Raw genomic sequence first — 21,239 nt, forward strand, 5'->3', positions numbered from 1 at the left:
TGATACAGAGAGCTGAAAGAAGTAAAAGTAAAGAGACTAGCAAGAAACAATGAATCCAGAATGTACAAGCATCTGTGACCTAGAAGCAGGAGGAATAATAGGGGTATTTGGAAGGGAATGCTTACTATTTCTCTGCCTAATTAAATAGTAAACATGAAACTCTGTCTAGAATTTTCTTCAACTCAAAATTTACTTCCCACTGTGGTAGAAAGAGTAATTGCATATTTGAATTGATTTTATGTTACGGAGCTGTTTTGGTAGTAGAAGTTGGAACTGAAAGGCCAGGCTATGAAAATCTGTTAAATAGGCTACTTAGCTCTAGATTTCAGAACAAGCAAAAGATTAAAGAAGCTCTGGAGTGTACTGATAGGTTTTTACTTACTACTCTGTCCCTACCACTTGATTCACACATAGTAGTTGCTCAGTGAATATTTGTTTGATAAATGAATGCATGAGTAAGTAAATGAATGAGTGATTCTAGTCATAGGAGGCTTTATTTAGTAAAGTGTGATGAAATATGTGAGCATTCATTGTTGCCTAAATAATGTATGCATCTTTGTGTAGCAATTATAAATTCCCATGATAACCAGACTAATAATATGTAACATTTGCACTGCCATTTTGGAAGCATTTTTTCATTCATTACCTCATAGCTATAGTGGAGATAGCAAGAATATTAAATTTTTTAAAGCTTAATGATTTATATTTACTTGGGTAATTTCATGAATATTGGACCATTCATATATACAAAAGGTTGGTTTTGTTTAATGTATAAGAATAGTGCCAAATCTGTCTAAAATTTTCTACCCATTGATGTCATAAGTGTCATATGTCTATATTTTTTTATAACATGGTGAATTCTTTGGCAGATTCATGGGACGAATGATAATAACTCAACAAATGGAAGAAATTGTAAGGTAAGAATAAATTTGCATTATCCAATTAATTTTAAGTGTGAATTGTTTGGGGGATAGCCCAAAATCAGGTAAAGAGCAGCATAGGATGGAAAAGGGTTAATTTTAAAGCATTTAGTGTTTCTTCTTCCAATAATTTGTAGCATCAGCAAGGATGAAACACATGCCATGAAAGGATATCAAAATAGTAACATCACTTATGTACTTGTATTTCTTTTTCTAATAATATCAGATAATAACATAAAGGGAAACATAACCATTCTTAAAGGGAAACATAACCATTCTTATTCATATACTTACACATTTAAAGCCCCTCCACCTAAAGTTTAGAATACAAAAAATATTTTATATAATGTTTAGTAAGTATAAATGTTACATTCTTCTTTATTTCAGAATCATTCAACACAAACTTAGAGTATTTAGTGACCAATCCAGAACCTCTTATTTACTCTTCTGTTTGGTTTTTTGTTTGGTTAGTTGTTATGGTTTGTTTTTCCCCAATATTCAGGGTAATTTCTGGCACCCACATGAAAGGCTTTGGAGCATTTCAAAGGTACGCTGATAGGATGAGATTACATTGTTGCTCATGACCAAAGTTGGATTTAGAACAGATTTTGGAATCAGCCCTAGAACTTCTAAATTAGTATTCCACCTCTTTTCTGGAGATAATGTTCACTTTATACTGGCTGCATGAATAAGTCACTGACATAAACAATTGAGCGTTTTTAAAATTAAATCCTTAAAACAAGCCATGAAAAATATAGTTCATCAGCATTGATGCACATTTCCAATAAACACTAACTTAGGAGCACATTCAATAAACTCTGTAACAAGGTCTTTGTAAATGTAGAACCCCTGCTGAATAACTGGCTAGGTTTATTTTGATTTCTGCCGTGACATAGTGGGATACATGTATGGATAGTCTGAACTGTGTTACAGTATTGTGGCTGGTGAAGGAAAAGATCAATTATGGTACCAGTGCCCCTAGAGCGGTTTTTTAAAAAATTGAGCCATGTTCTTTGAGGAAGCAATCAAAAGGATAAATTATCGTTTAATTTTAAACTTTCTATCATTATATTACAATTTTGTATGTTGGTGTGAGCTCAAAGTTTTTTTATTCATTCTTGGAACCACCACCAATTGAAAAAGAGCTATTTTATGACTCCTGAATAATTTATTTTGGAATATCCATGCAGTGTACTCCAGATGTGACTATCTGACAAAATCATGCTTGTTAACCATGTCCCAAGCACCTGAACCTCCTTGGCTCATTGGATTTTTTAGAGTGTTTGGGATGCAGACATCTTTAGGATAGTTTCAGATTCTGTTTGCTTTAATAATTATATGTAAGTTTCAGAAAATCATAAAAAATTAAGGCTTTCATACTTATCCATAATAGAGTCTTATTATTTTGCTATCATTAAGAAAGTACAATTTCCTTTCTAATTATTCCTTCTCGTTTTATATCTCCTTTATGGAGAGAAATTCAAACAGCAAGAAGACACGTTCTCCAAGAAATATGCAATGCAAGTAGTCAAGTTGTAGTGTTCATTCATCTTGCCTACAAAGTACTAACTGTGTTACATTTCATAATCCAGTATAATTTTAATTGTGCAGAATTTATGCATTTGTATACAAATCATACAATTAATGTTTCCATTGCATTTTAATTCTGCATTTCCATTTGAAAACTGCTTATTAATCTTGCTCAAATTTTTAAAATTTCATCTTTTAACATTTTAAAATCATTGTTTAATCTTTGACTTTGTTGTATTTTATGTTTAAAAATTTTTTAACTAGAGGCTTTGTGGGCTTATTTATAGACATAATCTTCTTTCTGAGCCAGTGATCTTAAAAGTGACTGACATACTAAAGCAGGTATTTGTTTATATAGTAACTAACATCATCATTGACTTAGACAACTTTATAGTAGCTGAGATTTTGGTTTTATATAAAAGTACTATTGTAATTATAGTTCAAGTACCTTCTGCTGAAGATGCCATTTTAGAATTTAATTGAATTTTTAATATATTCTGTTCTTACGGGTTTTTTTCTCCCTAGACCTTTGGGGCCAGAGAGTCTCTTGCTACGTGGAGCCAGATTAAAAAACACAAAAGAAATTTTTGGTTTGTATATATATTCAAAGTTATTTATTATAAATTCATGTTGATGCTTTATATGAAATATTTTTAAAAGCACAGGTTGGATCATTACTTAGTTAAATATTTTTTATGGTAATTTTTTTTAATTAAGATATTGTTGATATACACTTATGAAAGTATCACAAGAAAAACAATGTGGTTATTACGTTCACCCTTACTATCAAGTCCCTTCCCATACCCCATCACAGTCACTGTCCATCTGTGTAGTAAGATGCCACAGAGTCCCTATTTGTCTTCTCTGAGCTACACTGTCTTTCCTGTGACCCCACACATACCATGTGCACTAATCATGAAACCCCACAATCCCCTTCTCCCTCCCTCCCCACCCCACCTCCCATACCTTTCCCATTTGGTAACCACTAGTCCCTTCTTGCAGTCTGTGAGGCTGCTGCTATTTTGTTCCTTCAGTTTGCTTCATTGTTACACTCCACAAATGAAGGAAATAATTTGGTATTTGTCTTTCTCTGCCTTACTTATGTCACTGAGCATAATACCCTCTAGCTCCATCCATGTTGTTGCAAATGGTAGGTTTTGTTTCTTTCTTATGGCTGGATAGTATTCCATTGTGTATATATACCACATCTTCTTTGTCCATTCATCTACTGATGGACACTTAGGTTGCTTCCATATCTTGGCTATTGTAAATAGTGCTGTGATAAACATAGGGGGTGCATATGTCTTTGAATCTGAGAAGTTGTTTTCTTTGGGTAAATTCCTAGGAGTGGAATTCCTGGGTAAAATGGTATTTCTATTTTTAGTCTTTTTGAGGAACCTCCATATTGCTTTCCACAATGTTTGAACTAGTTTACATTCCCACCAGCAGTATAGGAGAGTTCCCCTTTCTCTGCATTCTTGCCAACATTTATTGTTCCGAGTCTTTTCTGTGTTGGCCATCCTAACTGGTGTGAGATGATACTTCATTGTGGTTTTTATTTGCATTTCCCTGATAATTAGCAATGTGGAGCATCTTTTCATGTGCCTGTTGGCCATCAGAATTTCTTCTTTGAAGAAGTGTCTGTTCATATCCTCCGCCCATTTTTTAATAGGGTTACTTGCTTTTTGGGTATTGAGGCAGGTGAGTTCTTTATATATTTTGGATGTTAACCCCTTGTCAGATATGTCATTTACAAATATATTCTCCCATACTATAGGGTGTCTTTTTGTTCTCCTGATGATGTCCTTTGCTGTACAGAAGCTTTTTAGCTTGATATAGTCCCATTTGTCCATTTTTTTACTTTGTTTCCCTTGCCTGAAGAGATGAATTCAGGAAAAAGTTGCTCATGTTTATATTCAAGAGATTTTTGCCTATGTTTTCTTCTAAGAGTTTCATGGTTTCATGACTTACATTCCATCCATTTTGAGTTTACTTTTGTGTATGGGGTCAGACAATAATCCAGTTTCATTCTCTTGCATGTAGCTGTCCAGTTTTGCCAACACCAGTTGTTGAAGAGGCTGTCATTTCCCTATTATATATTCATGGCTCATTTATCATATATTAATTGACCATATATTCTTAGGTTTATATCTGGGTTCTCTAGTGTGTTCCATTGGTCTATGGGTCTGTTCTTGTGCCAGTACCAAATTGTCTTGATTACTGTGGCTTTGTAGTAGAGCTTCAACTTGGGGAGCATAATCCCCCCCTCTTTATTCTTTCTTCTCGGGATTGCTTTGACTGTTTGGGGTCTTCTGTGGTTCCATATGAATTTTAGAACTATTTGATCTAATTCGTTGAAGATTGCTGTTGGTATTTTGATAGGGATTGCATTGAATCTGTAGATTGCTTTAGGCAGGATAGCTATTTTGACCATATGAATTCTTTCTACCCATGAGCACGGGATATATTTCCATTTATTGGTATCTTCTTTAATTTCTCTCATGAGTGTCTTGTAGTTTTCAGGGTATAGGTCTCTCACCTCCTTGGTTAGGTTTAGTCCTAGGTATTTTATTCTTTTTGATGCAGTTGTGAATGGAATTGTTTTCCTGATTTCTCTTTCTGCTAGTTCATTGTTAGTGTATAGGAATGCAATAAATTTCTGTGTAATAATTTTATATCCTGCAACTTTGCTGAATTCAAATATTAGATCTATTAGTTTTAGAGTGGATTCTTTAGGGTTTGTTATGTACAATATCATGCCATCTGCAAACAGGGACAGTTTGACTTCTTTCTTGCCAATCTGGATGTCTTTTATTTCTTTGTGTTGTCTGATTGCCATGGCTAGGACCTCCAGTACAATATTGAATAAAAGTGGGGAGAGTGGGCACCCTTGTCTTGTTCCCAATATTAGAGGAAAAGCTTTCAGTTTCTCACTGTTAAGCATGATGTTGGCTGTGGGTTTGTCATATATGGCCTTTGTTATGTTGAGATACTTGCCCTCTATACCCATTTTTTTGAGAATTTTTATCATGAATGGATGTTGAATTTTGTCAAATGCTTTCTCTGCATCTATGGAGATGATCACGTGGTTTTTGTCCTTTTTGTTGGTGTGTTGGATGATGTTGATGGATTTTCGAATGTTGTACCATCCTTGCATCCCTGGAATGAATCCTACTCGATCATGATGGATGGTCTTTTCAATGTATTTTTGAATTGTGTTTGCTAATATTTTGTTGTGTATTTTTACATCTATGTTCATCAGGGATATTGTCTGTAATTTTCTTTTTTTGTGGTGTCTTTGACCAGTTTTGGTATTAGAGTGATGCTGGCCTCTTAGAATAAGTTTGGGAGTATTCTCTCCTCTTCTACTTTTTGGAAAACTTTAAGGAGGATAGGTAATAGGTCTTCACTAAATGTTTGTTAAAATTCAGTGGTGAAGCTATCTGGTCCAGGGGGTTTGTTCTTAGGTAGTTTTTTATTACCAATTCAATTTCATTGCTGATAATTGGTCTTTTCAGATTTTCTGTTTCTTTCTGTGTCAGCCTTGGGAAGTTGTATTGTTCTATAAGGCTGTCCATTTCTTCTAGGTTATCCAGTTTGTTAGCATATAATTTTTCATAGTATTCTCTCATAATTCTTTGTATTTCTGTGGTGTCCGTAATGATTTTTCCTTTCTCATTTCTGATACTGTTTATATGTAGACTCTCTTTTTTTCTTATAACTTTGGCTAGGGGTTTATCTATTTTGTTTATTTTCTCAAAGAACAAGATCCTGCTTTCATTGATTCTTTCTATTTTATTCTTCTCGATTTTATTTATTCATATTCTAATTTTTATTATGTCCCTTCTTCTATTGACTTTGGACCTCATTTGTTCTTCTTTTTCTAGTTTCATTAATTGTGAGTTTAGACTGTTCATATGAGATTGTTCTTCTTTCCTGAGCTAAGCCTGTATTGCAGTATACTTCCCTCTTAGCACGGCCTTCACTGCGTCCCACAGATTTTTGTGGTGTTAAATTATTGTTGTCATTTGTCTCCATATATTGCTTGATCTCTGTTTTTATTTGGTAATTGATCCATTGATTGTTTAGGAGCATGTTATTAAGCCTCCATGTATTTGTGGGCTTTTTCATTTTCTTTGAGTAATTTATTTCTAGTTTCATACCTTTGTGTTCTGAGAAGCTGGTTTGTACAATTTCATCTTTTTGAACTTACTGAGGCTCTTTTTATGATCCATTCTTGAAAATGTTCCATGTGCACTTGAGAAGAATGTGTATCCTGCTGCTTTTGGATGGAGTGTTCTGTAGCTGTCCATTAGGTCCATCTGTTCTAATATGTTGTTTGGTGCCTCTGTCTCCTTACTTATTTTCTGTCTGGTTGTTCTGTCCTTTGGAGTGAGTGGTGTGTTGAAGTCTCCTAAAATGAATGCATTGCATTCTATTTCCCCTTTTAATTCTGCTAGTATTTGTTTCACATATGTATGTGATCCTGTGTTGGGTGCATAGGTATTTATAATAGTTATATCCTCTTGTTGGACTGACCTCTTTGTCATTATGTAATATCCATCTTTGTCTCTTGTGACTTTCTTTGTTTTGAAGTCTATTTTGTCTGATACAAGTACTGCAACTTCTGCTTTTTTCTCCCTATTCTTTGTATGAAATATCTTATTCCATCCCTTCACTTTCAGTCTGTGTATGTCTTTGGGTTTAAAGTGAGTCTCTTGCAGGCAGTATATAGATGGGTCTTCTTTTTTATCCATTCAGTGACTCTATGTCTTCTGATTGGTACATTCAGACCATTTACATTCAGGATGATTATTGATAGATATCTACTTATTGCCATTGCAGGCTTTATATTCGTGGTTACCAAAGGTTCAAGGGTAACTTCCTTGCTATCTAAGAGTCTAATTTAACTCACTTAGTATGCTATTACAAACACAATCTAAGGTTTACTTTTTTTTCCTCCTTTTTCTTCCTCCTCCATTCTTTATGTATTAGGTATCATATTCTGTACTCTTTGTCCATCCCTTGATTTACTTTGGGAGTAGTTGATTTAATTTCACATTTGCTTAGTACTGTTCTACTTTCTTTACTGTGGTTTTATTTCCCCTAGTGACAGCTATTTAGCCTTAGGAACACTTCCATGTATAGCAGTCCCTCAAAAATACACTGTAGAGATTTTTTGTGAGAGGTAAATTCTCTCCACTTTTCTTGGTTGGTAGGATTTCAATCTTTTGGAATTTACTGAGGCTCTTTTTGTGGCCTAGTGTGTGGCATATTCTGGAGAATGTTCCATGTGCACTTGAGAAGAATGTATATCCCGCTGCTTTTGGATGTAGAGTTCTATAGATGTCTATTAGGTCCATCTGCTCTACTGTGTTGTTCAGTGCTTCCGTGTCCTTACTTATTTTCTGCCCAGTGGATCTGTCCTTTGGGGTGAGTGGTGTGTTGAAGTCTCCTAGAATGAATGCATTGCAGTCTATATCCCCCTTTAGTTCTGTTAGTATTTGTTTCACATATGCTGGTGCTCCTGTGTTGGGTGCATATATATTTAGAATGGTTATATCCTCTTGTTGGACTGAGCCCTTTATCATTATGTAGTGTCCTTCTTTATCTCTTGTTACTTTCTTTGTTTTGAAGTCTATTTTGTCTGATATTAGTACTGCAACCCCTGCTTTCTTCTCACTGTTGTTTGCTTGAAATATGTTTTTCCATCCCTTGACTTTTAGTCTGTACATGTCTTTGGGTTTGAGGTGAGTTTCTTGTAAGCAGCATATAGATGGGTCTTGCTTTTTTATCCATTCTGTTACTCTGTGTCTTTTGATTGGTGCATTCAACCCATTAACATTTAGGGTGACTATTGAAAGATATGTACTTATTGCCATTGCAGGCTTTAAATTCTTGGTTACCAAAGGTTCAAGGTTAGCCTCTTTAGTATCTTACTGCCTAACTTAGCTCGCTTATTGAGCTGTTATATACACTGTCTGGAGATTCTTTTCTTCTCTCCCTTCTTGTTCCTCCTCCTCGATTCTTCATATGTTGGGTGTTTTGTGCTGTGCTCTTTCTAGGAGTGCTCCCATCTAGAGCAGTCCCTGTAAGATGTTCTGTAGAGGTGGTTTGTGGAAAGCAAATTCCCTCAGCTTTTGTTTGTCTGGGAATTGTTTAATCCCACCGTCATGTTTGAATGATAGTCGTGCTGGATACAGTATCCTTGGTTCAAGGCCCTTCTGTTTCATTGTATTAAATATATCATGCCATTCTCTTCTGGCCTGTAGGGTTTCTGTTGAGAAATCTGACGTTAGCCTGATGGGTTTCCCTTTATAGGTGACCTTTTTCTCTCTAGCTGCCTTTAACACTCTTTCCTTGTCCTTGATCTTTGCCATTTTAATTATTATGTGTCTTGGTGTTGCCCTTCTTGGATCCTTTCTGTTGGGGGTTCTGTGTATTTCCGTGGTCTGTTCGATTACTTCCTCCCTCAGTGTGGGGAAGTTTTCAGCAATTATTTCTTCTAAGATACTTTCCATCTCTTTTCCTCTCTCTTCTTCTTCTGGGACCCCTATAATACGGATGTTGTTCCTTTTGGATTGGTCACACAGTTCTCTTAATATTGTTTCATTCCTGGAGATCCTTTTGTCTCTCTCTATGTCAGCTTCTATGCGTTCCTGTTCTCTGATTTCAGTTCCATCAATGGCCTCTTGCATTCTATCCATTCTGCTTATAAACCCTTCCAGAGTTTGTTTCATTTCTGCGATCTCCTTTCTGGCATCTGTGATCTCCTTCTGGACTTCATCCCATTTCTCTTGCGTATTTCTCTGCATCTCTGTCAGCATGTTTATGATTCTTATTTTGAATTCTTTTTCAGGAAGACTGGTTAGGTCTGTCTCCTTCTCTGGTGTTGTCTCTGTGATCTTTGTCTGCCTGTAGCTTTGCCTTTTCATGGTGATAGGAATAGTCTGCAGAACTGGGACGAGTGATGGCTGGAAGGACTTCCTTTCTTGGTTTGTGGCCCTCCTCTCCTGGGAGAACAGCGGCCTCTAGTGGCTTGTGCTGCGCAGCTGCGCACAGACAGGGTTTCTGCTTCCTGCCCGGCTGCTATGGAGTTTATCTCCGCTGTTGCTGTGGGTGTGGCCTGGCTCGGGCAGCTACTCCAAAATGGTGGAGTCGCGTTGGAGCAGGAGCTGCTGGGAGGCTATTTATCTCCGTAAGGGGCCTCCCTGCTCCCTGCAGCCCAGGGGTTAGGGTGCCCAGAGATCCCGGATTCCCTACCTCTGGATTAAGTGACCCGCCCTGCCCCTTTAAGACTTCCAAAAAGCACCCGCCAAAACAAAACAACGACCACCAAAAAAAAAAAAAAGAAAAAAAAATTTTTTAATTAAAAAAAAAAAAGTTTTTAATTAAAAAAAAAAAGTTTTTAATTAAAAAAAAAAAAAATGGTGGCTGTTCGTTTTTCTTTATTCTCCGGTGCCAGCCTCAGGCCTCTGCTCACCGGTCTTTCTGCCCTGTTTCCCTAGTATTGGGGTCCCTATCCCTTTAAGACTTCCAAAAAGCGCTCGCCAAAACAGAACAGCAAAAAAGCAAAAAAAAAATGGTCGCGCACTTTTCTTATGTCCTCTGGCGCCCTGCCTCCAGTGCCTGCTCACTGTTCTTGCTGCCCTGTTTTCCTAGTATCGAGCGCCCTGCACTCTGGCCCGGATGGCTGGGGCTGGGTGTTTGGCAGTCCTGGGCTCCGTCTCCCTCCCGCTCTGCCTGCTCTTCTCCCGCCGGGAGCTGGGGGGAGGGGCGCTCGGCTCCAGCTGGGCCGGGGCTTGTGTCTTACCCCCTTCGCGAGGCGCTGGGTTCTCTCGGGTGCGGATGTGGTCTGGATGTTGTCCTGTGTCCTCTGGTCTTTATTCTAGGAAGGGTTGTCTTTGTTATATTTTCATAGATATATGTTGTTTTGGGAGGAGATTTCCGCTGCTCTACTCACGCCGCCATCTTCCGCCCCTGTCTCTCCACTTTTCTTATCTGAAAATTATTTAATCCCTCCTTCGAATTTAAATGATAATCTTGCCGGGTAGAGTATTCTTAGTTGAAGGCCCTTCTGTTTCATTGCATTAAATCTATCATGCCACTCCCTTCTGTCCTGTAAGGTTTCTGCTGAGAAGTCTGATGATAGCCTGATGGGCTTTCCTTTGTATATGGTCTTATTTCTCTCTGGCTTCTTTTAATAGTCTGTCCTTATCCTTGATCTTTGCCATTTTAATTATTATATGTCTTCGTGTTGTTCTCTTTGTGTCCCTTGTGTTTGGAGATCTGTGTACCTCCATGGCCTGAGAGACTATCTCCTTCCCCACACTGGGGAAGTTTTCACCAATTACTTCCTCAAAGACACTTTCTATCTCTTTTTCTTCTTCTTCTGGTACCCCTATAATGTGAATATTGTTCCATTTGGATTAGTCACAGAGTTCTCTCAATATTTTTTCATTCCTAGAGGTCCTTTTTTTCTCTCTGTGCCTCAGCTTCTTTGTATTCCTCTTCTCTAATTTCTGTTCCATTTACTGTGTCTTCTACTCCATCTAATCTGCTTTTAAATTTCGCCGTTTTATGTTTCATTTCAGATATGGAATTTCTTACTGATTATATCTCTGTCTTAAATTCATCCCTGAGTTCTTGAATATTGTTGGTACCTCCATGAGCATGTTTATGATTTTTATTTTGAACTCTCTTTCAGGAAGATTGGTGATTTCAGTTTCAGTTGGCCCTTTTTCTGATGTTTATGAGATTTTGGTTTGACCCAGGTTCCTTTGATGTTTCATAGTTGTATGTGACATCCTCTAGTGCCCAGAAGCTCTACTCTCTGGAGCTGCTCAGCTCTGGAGTGATGTTGGTGGTTGTAGGGGGGCCATGCTGGTGCCTGTGGTGAGGAAAGCTGTTTCCTGCTTCCAACTGCAGCGCCTGTCTTCACTGTGAGAACCAGTGGGCTGAGCCTCTGTGCTTTGTGTTAGTTGCTGCCATAGGTGGGGCCTCCCTCTGGGTGGCCTGATGGGAGGGCAGGGACTGCCAATTTGCAAGCTGGTGCCAGCAGGCCAGGAAGAACGTGCAGCAGGCCTCATATCACAGTGGAGGGCCTCAGAGCTGAGTAGCCAGCCATGGGGATTGAGCACCTGAAGCTCCTGAAAGTTCCCAACATACTGGGAAGTGCACCCAGATAGCCTTATCTACCTATCCCTTCTCCAGAGCAGCATGCTCCATGCAATCCCTGCCCCTTCAGCCACCCTCTTGCTGCTAGGAAGCCTTTCAGACTGCTTGCCTTTCCTTTGTCCCAGAGCAGCCAGATGTGGATTTCTGTCCTCCACAAATGGCTGGAACCTCAGTCTCTCCAGGTATTCCACCTGTCTTAGTTTTCCAACCTCACTAATCTCCAGAGCCCCATGCAGTGTAGGTGTGTGCTCTCAAAGCAGATCCCAAGGCCTGGGTGTTCAGCAGTCCTAGGCTTCCACCCCCTCCCCGCTCCGTTTCTCTTCATTCCCCCGGTGAGCTGGGGTGGGGGAAGGGCTTTGGTCCTGCCGAATCAAGGCTTTGGTATGTTACCCTGTTTCGTGAGGATTGCTCTGTTCTCCACGTGTATGTAGTCTGGCTCAGCCTTCTTTCCTATTGCTTTTTTAGGATTAGTTGTATTAACTATATTTTTGTATTATGCGTGGTTTTTGGAGGAGTCCTCTGTCTGACCTCTCATGCCGTAATTCCCAATTCCTTCTATGGTATTTTTCTTACAGAGATTATGTTGATGTAATCTTGTGTTATATTTTTCATTGTTAATCCCTATTTTTGAATAACAGACTAGGATCCTACTCTTATATTTTCTTTATGGATACTTGCGAAACTGAGTGCTAGGAAGATAATTCTTGCACTACTATTAATGATAGATGAAGACCAGTACAATCTGACATGGTGCAGTAAACCTCTGTGTAATGCCATTATGATTATTCTTAGATTGGATTAATAAAACTGCTGACCCATTCATTTATTCGGCAAATTCTTATTGACCAATGACTACATACCAGGTACTGTTGGAACATATACTGACTAGATCAAAAGGATGAATAAGTAGTGTTCTTGAATTAGAGATCTAAATTAGTTCACGATGCTCTTAGTGAACTCTAGGCAAATTGTGAAGTTGATAATAGACTTTATCTGTCAACTAGCTCCTCCCATTTCAGGATGGCCTTTTTTATACTAGCCATCTTATGTTACTCACTGCATGTGTACAGATTTTGAGATCATCTTCCTCATTCTCTTCTTTCCTACTTATTGTATCTTATCTCTCAGTAGTAGACTCTCTGATAAAGAAATCCACATACTTTAAAAAATGGAAAATGATGAGTTTTGGCAAGCATCTGGAGAAATTGGAACCCTTATGTAGTGCTGGTTGGGGTGTAATATGTTGCAGTTGCTGTAGAAAACAGTTTGGCAGCTGCTCAGTAAATTAAACATAGAACTACCATGTGACCCAGCAGTTCTACTCCTACATGTGTACCCAAAGGAATTGAAATTATATGTTCAAACAAAGGCTTGTACAAGAATGTTTGTAGCAGCACTATTCATAATAGTCAAAGAGTAGAAACTGCCCGAATGTCCATCAACTAATGAATGGATAAGTAAAATCTAGGATATCCATATAATGCAATACTATTCACCTATAAGAAAACAAAGTACTGAAAACATTCCAAGTGAAAAGAAGCCAGATACAAAAGGCCATATATTGTATGCTTCCATTTACTTGAAATACCCAGAATAGGCAAATTCATAGAGACAGAAAGTAGGTTAGTTTTTCCCAGGGTATGGGGAGTGATTGCTTAATAGACAAAAGGTTTTCTTTGAAGGTAATGAAAAGGTTTTCAAGTTAGATAGTGAGGGTTGTTGCACAACATTGTGGATGTACTGAGTGCCACTAAGTTGTATGCTTTAAAATGATTAAAATGATAAACTGTATGTTATGTATATTTTACCACAATTTAAAAAAAGAAAACCATAATAACGTTCTGATGACGGAAACAAGAGAAAACCTCCAGAGCTTTTTAGACCCTCTCACGTAATGCTGTATTTTAACACCTCTTTCTAGCAGTAACACCTTTCATGCTCTTAAAAGAATGTGTACTTGAATGCCTTTAGATCAGTCTGCTATTGTTTGCCTCAGTGCTGCCTCTCTATTATATCATTCTCGCAGATTTCTCATATTTCTGTAATTCTGGTGCCCTTTGTCATTTGAGGTATAATCCCTGCCTTTAAAGAATAATTCTACAGATGAAAACTCCAGGGCAAATTTTCCTGGAATGGGTGTGAACATTTATTGATCATCTGTCTGTTCCTAGGCATTTTGCTAATTTGTCATACAAACCTTAAAATTCTATGAGGTATTTTTTCCCATTTAAAGATGGAGAAGTTGAGACTCAGAGTGATTAAATAACTTGCCCAGGGATGCAGAATAAGTGGCAGAATAAGTGGCATTCAAACCAAAATCCAACTCCAAAGTTTTTTTTATAAGGCCAATTATTATATGTTATGTTAGAAATGTTATAATATAAATGTTATTTATAATGGCATTAATACTGTCATTCTTACTCATCCCACTGTGATTCTCATAGACACATATTTAAAAAATAGCATTTTCCTTGTGTTTGCTTCATACGCCAACAGATTTCCATATTATCTCTCCAAAGCATATGAAATTATGTCTAGACCCCACAGATTCTGGCATTCAGGGCATTTCCTATTATGTCCCTAATGCATTGTTATAACCTAACAGGAAGTGCTTTTCCATTTCTGTCTTTGTTAACACTGGTTGCTTTATCTATAATGGCCTTCCCTGCTATGTTATCATTTCAGATCCTTTTCTTCCATCAATTCTAACTCAAATATTTCTTTCATTCAGACATCTCAGTTGTAACTCAGGAAAGAACCCCCATGCCTTCCCCATTCAATAGGTTGAGTGACTGTACTTTCCTAAAATTAGATTTGGAAAGGCTCAAAAACTCCAAAAAGACTTGAAGAAAAGCCAAATTGTAAATCAGACAATACATGTTCTTAGATGGTTTCATGCCAGTGAGTACATTTCTCTTCTAAAATATGGTATAGAATTATTATTTTTTTAATTGGAGTATGTATAGTTGATATATAATCTTACATTGGTTTCAAGTATATATAACACAGTTGCTCACCAGTTACCTACAATATTAAGTCCTTACCCCAACTAGTGCAGTTACTGTCCATTAACATAGAAAGATGTTACAGAATCATTGGCTATATTCTCCAGAGAATTCTTTTAAAAGACAGTTTTTATTTTGCAGGTGTTGCTGTATACACTGGAATGGAAACTAAGATGGCATTAAATTACAAGAGCAAGTCCCAGAAACGGTCTGCAGTAGAAAAGTAAGAAAACTATTTTCATTTATTTACATGTAGCTATGTCTGTGAGTATGTACATTATTCACATTCATATAAAAACATACTAAGTCAACAAAAGATGATATCCTTGAGGATAGGGATGGTTTCTTGTATGTTGTACATTCATGTAGCATTTTGTACAATGTTTGACATACAGTAGGTACTAACCTATGACTTTAAAACAAATATTATTGGGTAATAATGAAGTCTATTGATCAGACTAACCCTCCTGCAGATAATTTTAATGTCTGGACAAAATATCTTTTTGAGACTATTTGAAAATATTGTAGTGACCAAAAAAACAGATGAAATTGGTAGGTTCTACTCTCAAGAGATGGCAGCGGCAAGCAGAAAGATTTAAGAGTACCTTTTTTGCCTGAGGGTACTCCCCAATTCATGTGCTATATAGGGCATCAGAAAGCCTGAGCTTTACAGTGTTTAGGTATCAGAGGACAAGGTTTAAAGCTGAAAGAGCAGTTACAGTGTTTAGGTGTCAGAGGACAAGGTTTAAAGCTGAAAGAGCAGTTACATAGGGGTAAATCACATAAGCGAGGGAGTCACAGAAGGGAATGAACTCCAAAATCTGCACATAAATTATGCCCAGATCATTGGCTGACTTAGAACTATATATGTGCAGGGGAGACCCTATTGTACTTGATAAAAAAGCAGTATCAGAAGGCTAAAAGAACTGAACAGAGAATTTTGCTGTTGATTGTTGCAGTGGACACAGTTTGGTGTTTGAGCCTATCCAAGTTAACTTCCTAATAAAAAGAAAATCACTCTTCTGAGGAACATAGAAGAATACAGAGTCTCTACAACCTATTATTTAAAAAATCTAATATCCAATCAAAAATAAGCAGACATGTGAAAAAAGTGTAACTCATAATCAGGAGAAAAAGTACCCAGTAGAAACTAACTGTAATGATCTAGATCTTGCAATTAGCAGACAAGGACTTTAAACCGGATACTGTAAATATTTTCAGCAGCCTAAAGGAAGATGTGAATGAACACATGTGAAATTTTAGTGAAGAAATGGAAGTTACCGGAAATTATAAAAAAAGAACTCAATTGAAAGTCTTGAGTTGAACATGTAATTATTGAAATGTAAACATCACTAGATGGATTCAACACCAGATTGAGGAAAGCAGAAATTATTACTGAACTTGAAAGAGCAATAGAAATTATCAATCTAAAGATCAGAGAGAAAAAGACTGAAGAAAAATGAACTGTTTCAGGGCCATGTGGGATAATATTAAGCTTTCTGGAATAGGTCTAAGCAAGTCACCCAAAAAAGAGGAGAAAGCAAAAGGGTCAGAATAAAAATATTTGCAAAAAATATAACTGTAAATTTATAAAATTTGAGGAAAAATGTTAATTTCAGTCCAACATACCAAAATTTGTTGATATGTATGCTGAAAATTATAAAATGCTGATCAAAGAAATCAATGATCTAATATAAAGATTGCCTAGCAAAATATTGTTTGCCCAGTGAAAAGAAGAGGATTCTTGACTTGGGTGATTTTGATGAATTTACAGAATGATTTTGGGCTTTGGTCTTCATCATTTGAAAGGTTGTAATAATCTCTTCCTCACAGGATTTTTATAAAGATTAGACAAGTTAGTGGATGTGACAAAAGCATTATAAAATGTTAATGTTACATAAATGTTAGTTATGTTTACACTTAAAATTAGATAGGTCCTGAAAATGTAAAAAATCTTAGAATAATTATTTATGGTAAAAATAACTGACCAATACTGTCATTTACTCTAAACAGTTTAAACACTTAATATAACTGTAGTAAATAGGCTTGTAATCTTAGGTATTGGTTATTTTTTTGCTAGCAAATACATTGTATTAAATAGTCATTTCTTGAAAACAAAGACTGTGTTCTTTAAATAGCTACCATATCATATATTTTTATATCTTACTTAATAACTATTTCTAAGCAGATGACTATAGTAATACATAATTGTTATGCTTTTATTCTTTTTCTCATTTCAGATCAATGAATACATTTTTGATAATTTATCTAATAATCCTTATTTCTGAAGCCATCATTAGTACTATCTTGAAATATACATGGCAAGCTGAAGAAAAATGGGATGAACCTTGGTATAACCAAAAAACAGAACATCAAAGAAATAGTAGTAAGGTATTTTAAGGTGTTCTTGACTCTGCTATAAAAGAAATGTTATTCTTTGGCACAGTAATACTTTGTTAGTAACTTCTGGTAGGAGTGACCACTGTGATCTCCTAAAACCATTGCAACTGAAGGGTGTTAAAAGGACATTGCAAATGAAGAGTAGCCAGCATGTTAGTACTGGTATGTTTTTGTATTTTAGGGAGCAATATGACTTTAATAGTTAAGAAAAGATCACAAAAATTTAAATTAACTATATTTGCATTACACTTCAGTACTACAAATTCAATGTCTTATTCCATTTACTGTATGTTATAAATGAATTAAAGATTAAGTTGATTTATTTTCAATTCTGTCGGAATAATTCAAGGAGTCTTGCTGTTACTATTGATGGCATGAAGTAATAACACAAATTACATCATATAAAGTTTTAAACCAATTAAGTATAGAAACCAACAATTAACATGTCATTTTGATAAATAATTGTTCTCCAGATTTCACTTTAGATTAAAATACAAATATTAGAAGACAGATTTGAATCTCAAGAGACCACAAAGCATATAATCATAAGAACATATTTTCCATTTCATTCACAATGAGGTATTTTACCTTTCACAGAATGATGTCAAATGTGGTACTGCTATGCCATTGAGGTAGACTATTCCTATATAATCTGTAATTAAAGGTTTTAATTTCTAGCAGTTCTACTCTGCCAATAACTTAATACTTTTTAAAAATTACAGTCAATTTTTACTTATCTCTGATTTTGAAAATGGGAGTTAGAATGGTAAGTATACTCCAGAGGCTGTAATTTTGCCAAAGACAGTTTTGGTCATACTGGCTTTTTGGTAGCTTCTGAAAAGTAAAAAATTAAGTAATTTGAATTTAACTTGTTCTTTTATTTGTTCACGTTTCTATGAGCAATAAAAAAAAAACCAAAGGAAAAGTGTTTAAAAAACAATTGAATAAATTAATTTTAATTAATAAGACTGTTTTGCTTCAGAATATAGTTAGTCTGTTTAGACATGGAACTTTCAGATAATTTTCTTCAATAATACTGAAGAAATTCTCATGTTTTCTCTTATCAAGTAATCATTTTTTTCCCCCCCTAGATTCTGACATTTATTTCAGACTTCCTTGCTTTTTTGGTACTCTACAATTTCATCATTCCAATTTCATTATATGTGACAGTTGAAATGCAGAAGTTTCTTGGATCATTTTTCATTGGCTGGGATCTTGATATCTATCATGAAGAATCAGATGAGAAAGCTCAGGTTAATACTTCTGATCTGAATGAAGAGCTTGGACAGGTAAAAATCCTATTTTCCTAATTTGTTATTTTTATTTTGTTGTTTATTTTATGTTTATTTTATTTTCTCATTTGTTATTTTATTGAAATAATACATGTACAAAGACTAATACAAGAGAAAATATTATGAGGCTTAAACCAAAATATAGTACTACTTTTCCCCACACCTAATTCTTGTTTAAGAATGTTTTAATCTTAAACCATTTCTTCCATTATTTATTATCATATTTCTGTATAATAGTCTTTCTTGATTTTTAATTTTAAACATTATTTACTATGGAATACAAAGCTATAAGTCTTAATTACTCCTACACACATGCCTAGATCATATCCACTTTGCCTCCCATAGCCCCCCAAGTATTGTTATATTGTAATTTGGGATCTAATAAATAATTTATTTGACATTATTGTGATTATTATCTATTTTAGTATCGCTTACTAATTGCTAGTTTTTATGTGTACCATGTGACACTATAATTACATTTTCTTTCTTAATATATTTTATTTTCCCTAGAGTTAATTGTTCTGTTTTTTCACTTGCTTAATATCCATATAGCACAAATGAGTCTCTGACAAATATATGAAACATCTCTTTACATATTCAAACATGTCAGGTAATCTAGGATTTCTTTTCTCTCTCTCTCTTTCTTTTTCTGGTGGCAGCCTTTTTGGAGCCTCTTATCTTTCTGCTTCAATTTGGACTTCTTTCTGGGCCTGCTTCTCAGCTATCACCCTGGACTTCCCTTTACCATCGCCCTGGAAATTACTTTGCCTCTCTCCAGTTTGGTATATCCTGTCTCCTGAGTCCTGTGTCTTCCCACCTGTGGCTTAACTTCTCATTTTGGTGGAGCACATCTAATATTTCCTAAAAAATGATGCATGAGAGGAAAATATTTTGAGGCTTTACATGTCTGAAAATATCTTTATTTCCTTTTTATTCTTGAATAGTAATTTGGCTATGTAATACAACCCAGGTTGAAAATTGTTTTTCCTTAAAATTTCAAAAACATTTCTCCATTTATTTCTAGCTTCCAGTATTGCTGTTAAGAAGTCCAGTGCCATTTTGATTCCCATTTCCTCATGTGTGACCTGTTTTATCTCTGCAAATGTTTAGAATCTTCTTTTTATGCTATAATTATGAAATTCCATGATGTATCTGGTGTGGATCTTCTCTTTCTTTCATTGGACAATGAATTCTGTGAGCTGTTTCAGCTGAAAACACGTCTTTCAATTTCTAGACATTTTTCTTGTATTATTTCTTTGGTTGCATGCCTTTTTATATTTTGGGGCTTTTTTCAAATTTATTATTTGGATGTCAAGTCAAACCCTTTATCTTGATTCTCTAATTCTCTTTGGCTTTCAATTTTTATTTACTTCGTTGTGTTTATAATATACTTTCTGAGAGAATTTATTAACTTCATTTTTACCTAACTTGATATTTTTGCATTTCTATTGTAATATATTAATTTCTAATATTTCAGTGTATCTGAATTGTCATCTTTTAATTGCATCTTTTTCCTGTTTCTAATCTATTCTTTTACTTCTCTGAGGATAGTAATAGCAGTTTATTTTAAATCTCCTGTTCCCTGCACTTGTTCTCTTTCAGTATAGTCAATTCTGTTATAATGTGATATGTAGATTCCTAAAAATCACTGTGCTATGCAAATTGCTTAGTAAAAACCACAGAGCTTTTGGGAAAGTGGGATTAGGTATACAGTAAGAACTGTCAGTAACACATCTAAAATAAAAGGATAGGAACCTAATAAAAACAGCATTTGATAAATTGTTAAGAAATACATAAATATGGCAGTAAATATGGCACTTTATCTTAAAAAAGATCTGATGTTTACTTGTGGAAGTAGTCATCAGAAGTATTACAACTTCGATGGCATATTGGAAGGAAGATTATCTGAAAAGAAAAGGGAAGTCGTCGCACCAGATAGGGATGAGTGTGGCTCATCACACACAAGATGACCTAGTAGTTGTTTGAAGTTGGTACATTTCGTGTATTCCTGTGTGGCTTGGATGCAGTTTTCTGTATTCATCTAGTGTTTCTCACAGACAAAGTTGTGTATAATCAAAAGCAAAATCCACATTATGCTCAAATTGTTCCTTTATATATCAATAACATTGTAATTATGTTTTCAAGTCAATGTTGTAACAGAACTGACCATAATTTGTTGTAGACTACATTTCATGTAAAGCCAATCTTTCATTTTCTTTACAAGTTTAAAAGTTTTCCCTAGTAAGGGTAGACAGCCTAGCTGTTTTTTGGTGTATCCCCAAATATCAGTATTGTTCTTTTCCTCAGTTTCGCAAGAGAGAATTACTGCAGTGTTACTATTTCTGCTGCTTGTGATTGTTGGAAACATCTAGTAGAAGTCTCCCTCCCAGTTTTTAGTGCACTGCCTCACACCTATTTTCAGATTGTCCTGTTTCAACCTCCTTAGGGAAAAAACCTTCCGGCTGTATGAGGGGCAGTCTCAAGTTTAAAAGTTATAAAGGCATTTCAGGTGTCCAACTGCCCCTGATACTTCCATTTTCAACCTCCTCCTGTCCTCTCACATTCAATGGTAGCTGGTATACCTACTTCCTGAAACTTCCTGGAAATGGTTTCTTCCATCGCTTAGGTTTCATATTCTGAGTTCTAATAAGTCTCTCACCACTCACTCATCTCCTTTCCATTTCCCAAATCTGTCAAATAACCCTTGTAATGTTGTGTCATCTACTGTTATATTTGTTCATTTTTTTTATTCCTTTACTCTTATTTTGGTGATGTTTCAAGAGAAACAGAGATAACTGCATTTGTTCAACCTGCCATTTTTTAACCAAAAATCGATCAATTTATTTTTAATAGCATTTAGGAGACATTGATAATTTATACCAAATATTAATTCATGTCACATTTCTTTAATTAGG

General features: G+C 35.7%; 1 protein-coding gene across 7 annotated transcripts in view; it reads left to right on the forward strand.

Annotated features, from left to right (window-relative positions):
* The window catches only part of ATP11B (ATPase phospholipid transporting 11B (putative)), a 164,937-nt gene that overhangs the window by 55,591 nt on the left and 88,107 nt on the right, over positions 1 to 21,239 (forward strand). For 5 of the 7 annotated variants that reach the window (XM_057500354.1, XM_036926688.2, XM_036926689.2 and 2 more), the window contains exons 8-12: positions 870 to 917; positions 2,976 to 3,040; positions 14,774 to 14,855; positions 16,873 to 17,023; positions 18,124 to 18,321. In XM_057500354.1, the coding sequence (XP_057356337.1) occupies positions 870 to 917; positions 2,976 to 3,040; positions 14,774 to 14,855; positions 16,873 to 17,023; positions 18,124 to 18,321 (544 nt within the window). Of the gene's footprint in view, positions 1 to 869; positions 918 to 2,408; positions 2,441 to 2,975; positions 3,041 to 14,773; positions 14,856 to 16,872; positions 17,024 to 18,123; positions 18,322 to 21,239 lie in introns of all 7 variants that reach the window. The other 2 variants (XM_057500373.1, XM_057500345.1) reach the window with 2 other exon arrangements.

Source organism: Manis pentadactyla, chromosome 1 (genome assembly GCF_030020395.1).
Source record: "Manis pentadactyla isolate mManPen7 chromosome 1, mManPen7.hap1, whole genome shotgun sequence".
Lineage (NCBI taxonomy): Eukaryota > Metazoa > Chordata > Mammalia > Pholidota > Manidae > Manis > Manis pentadactyla.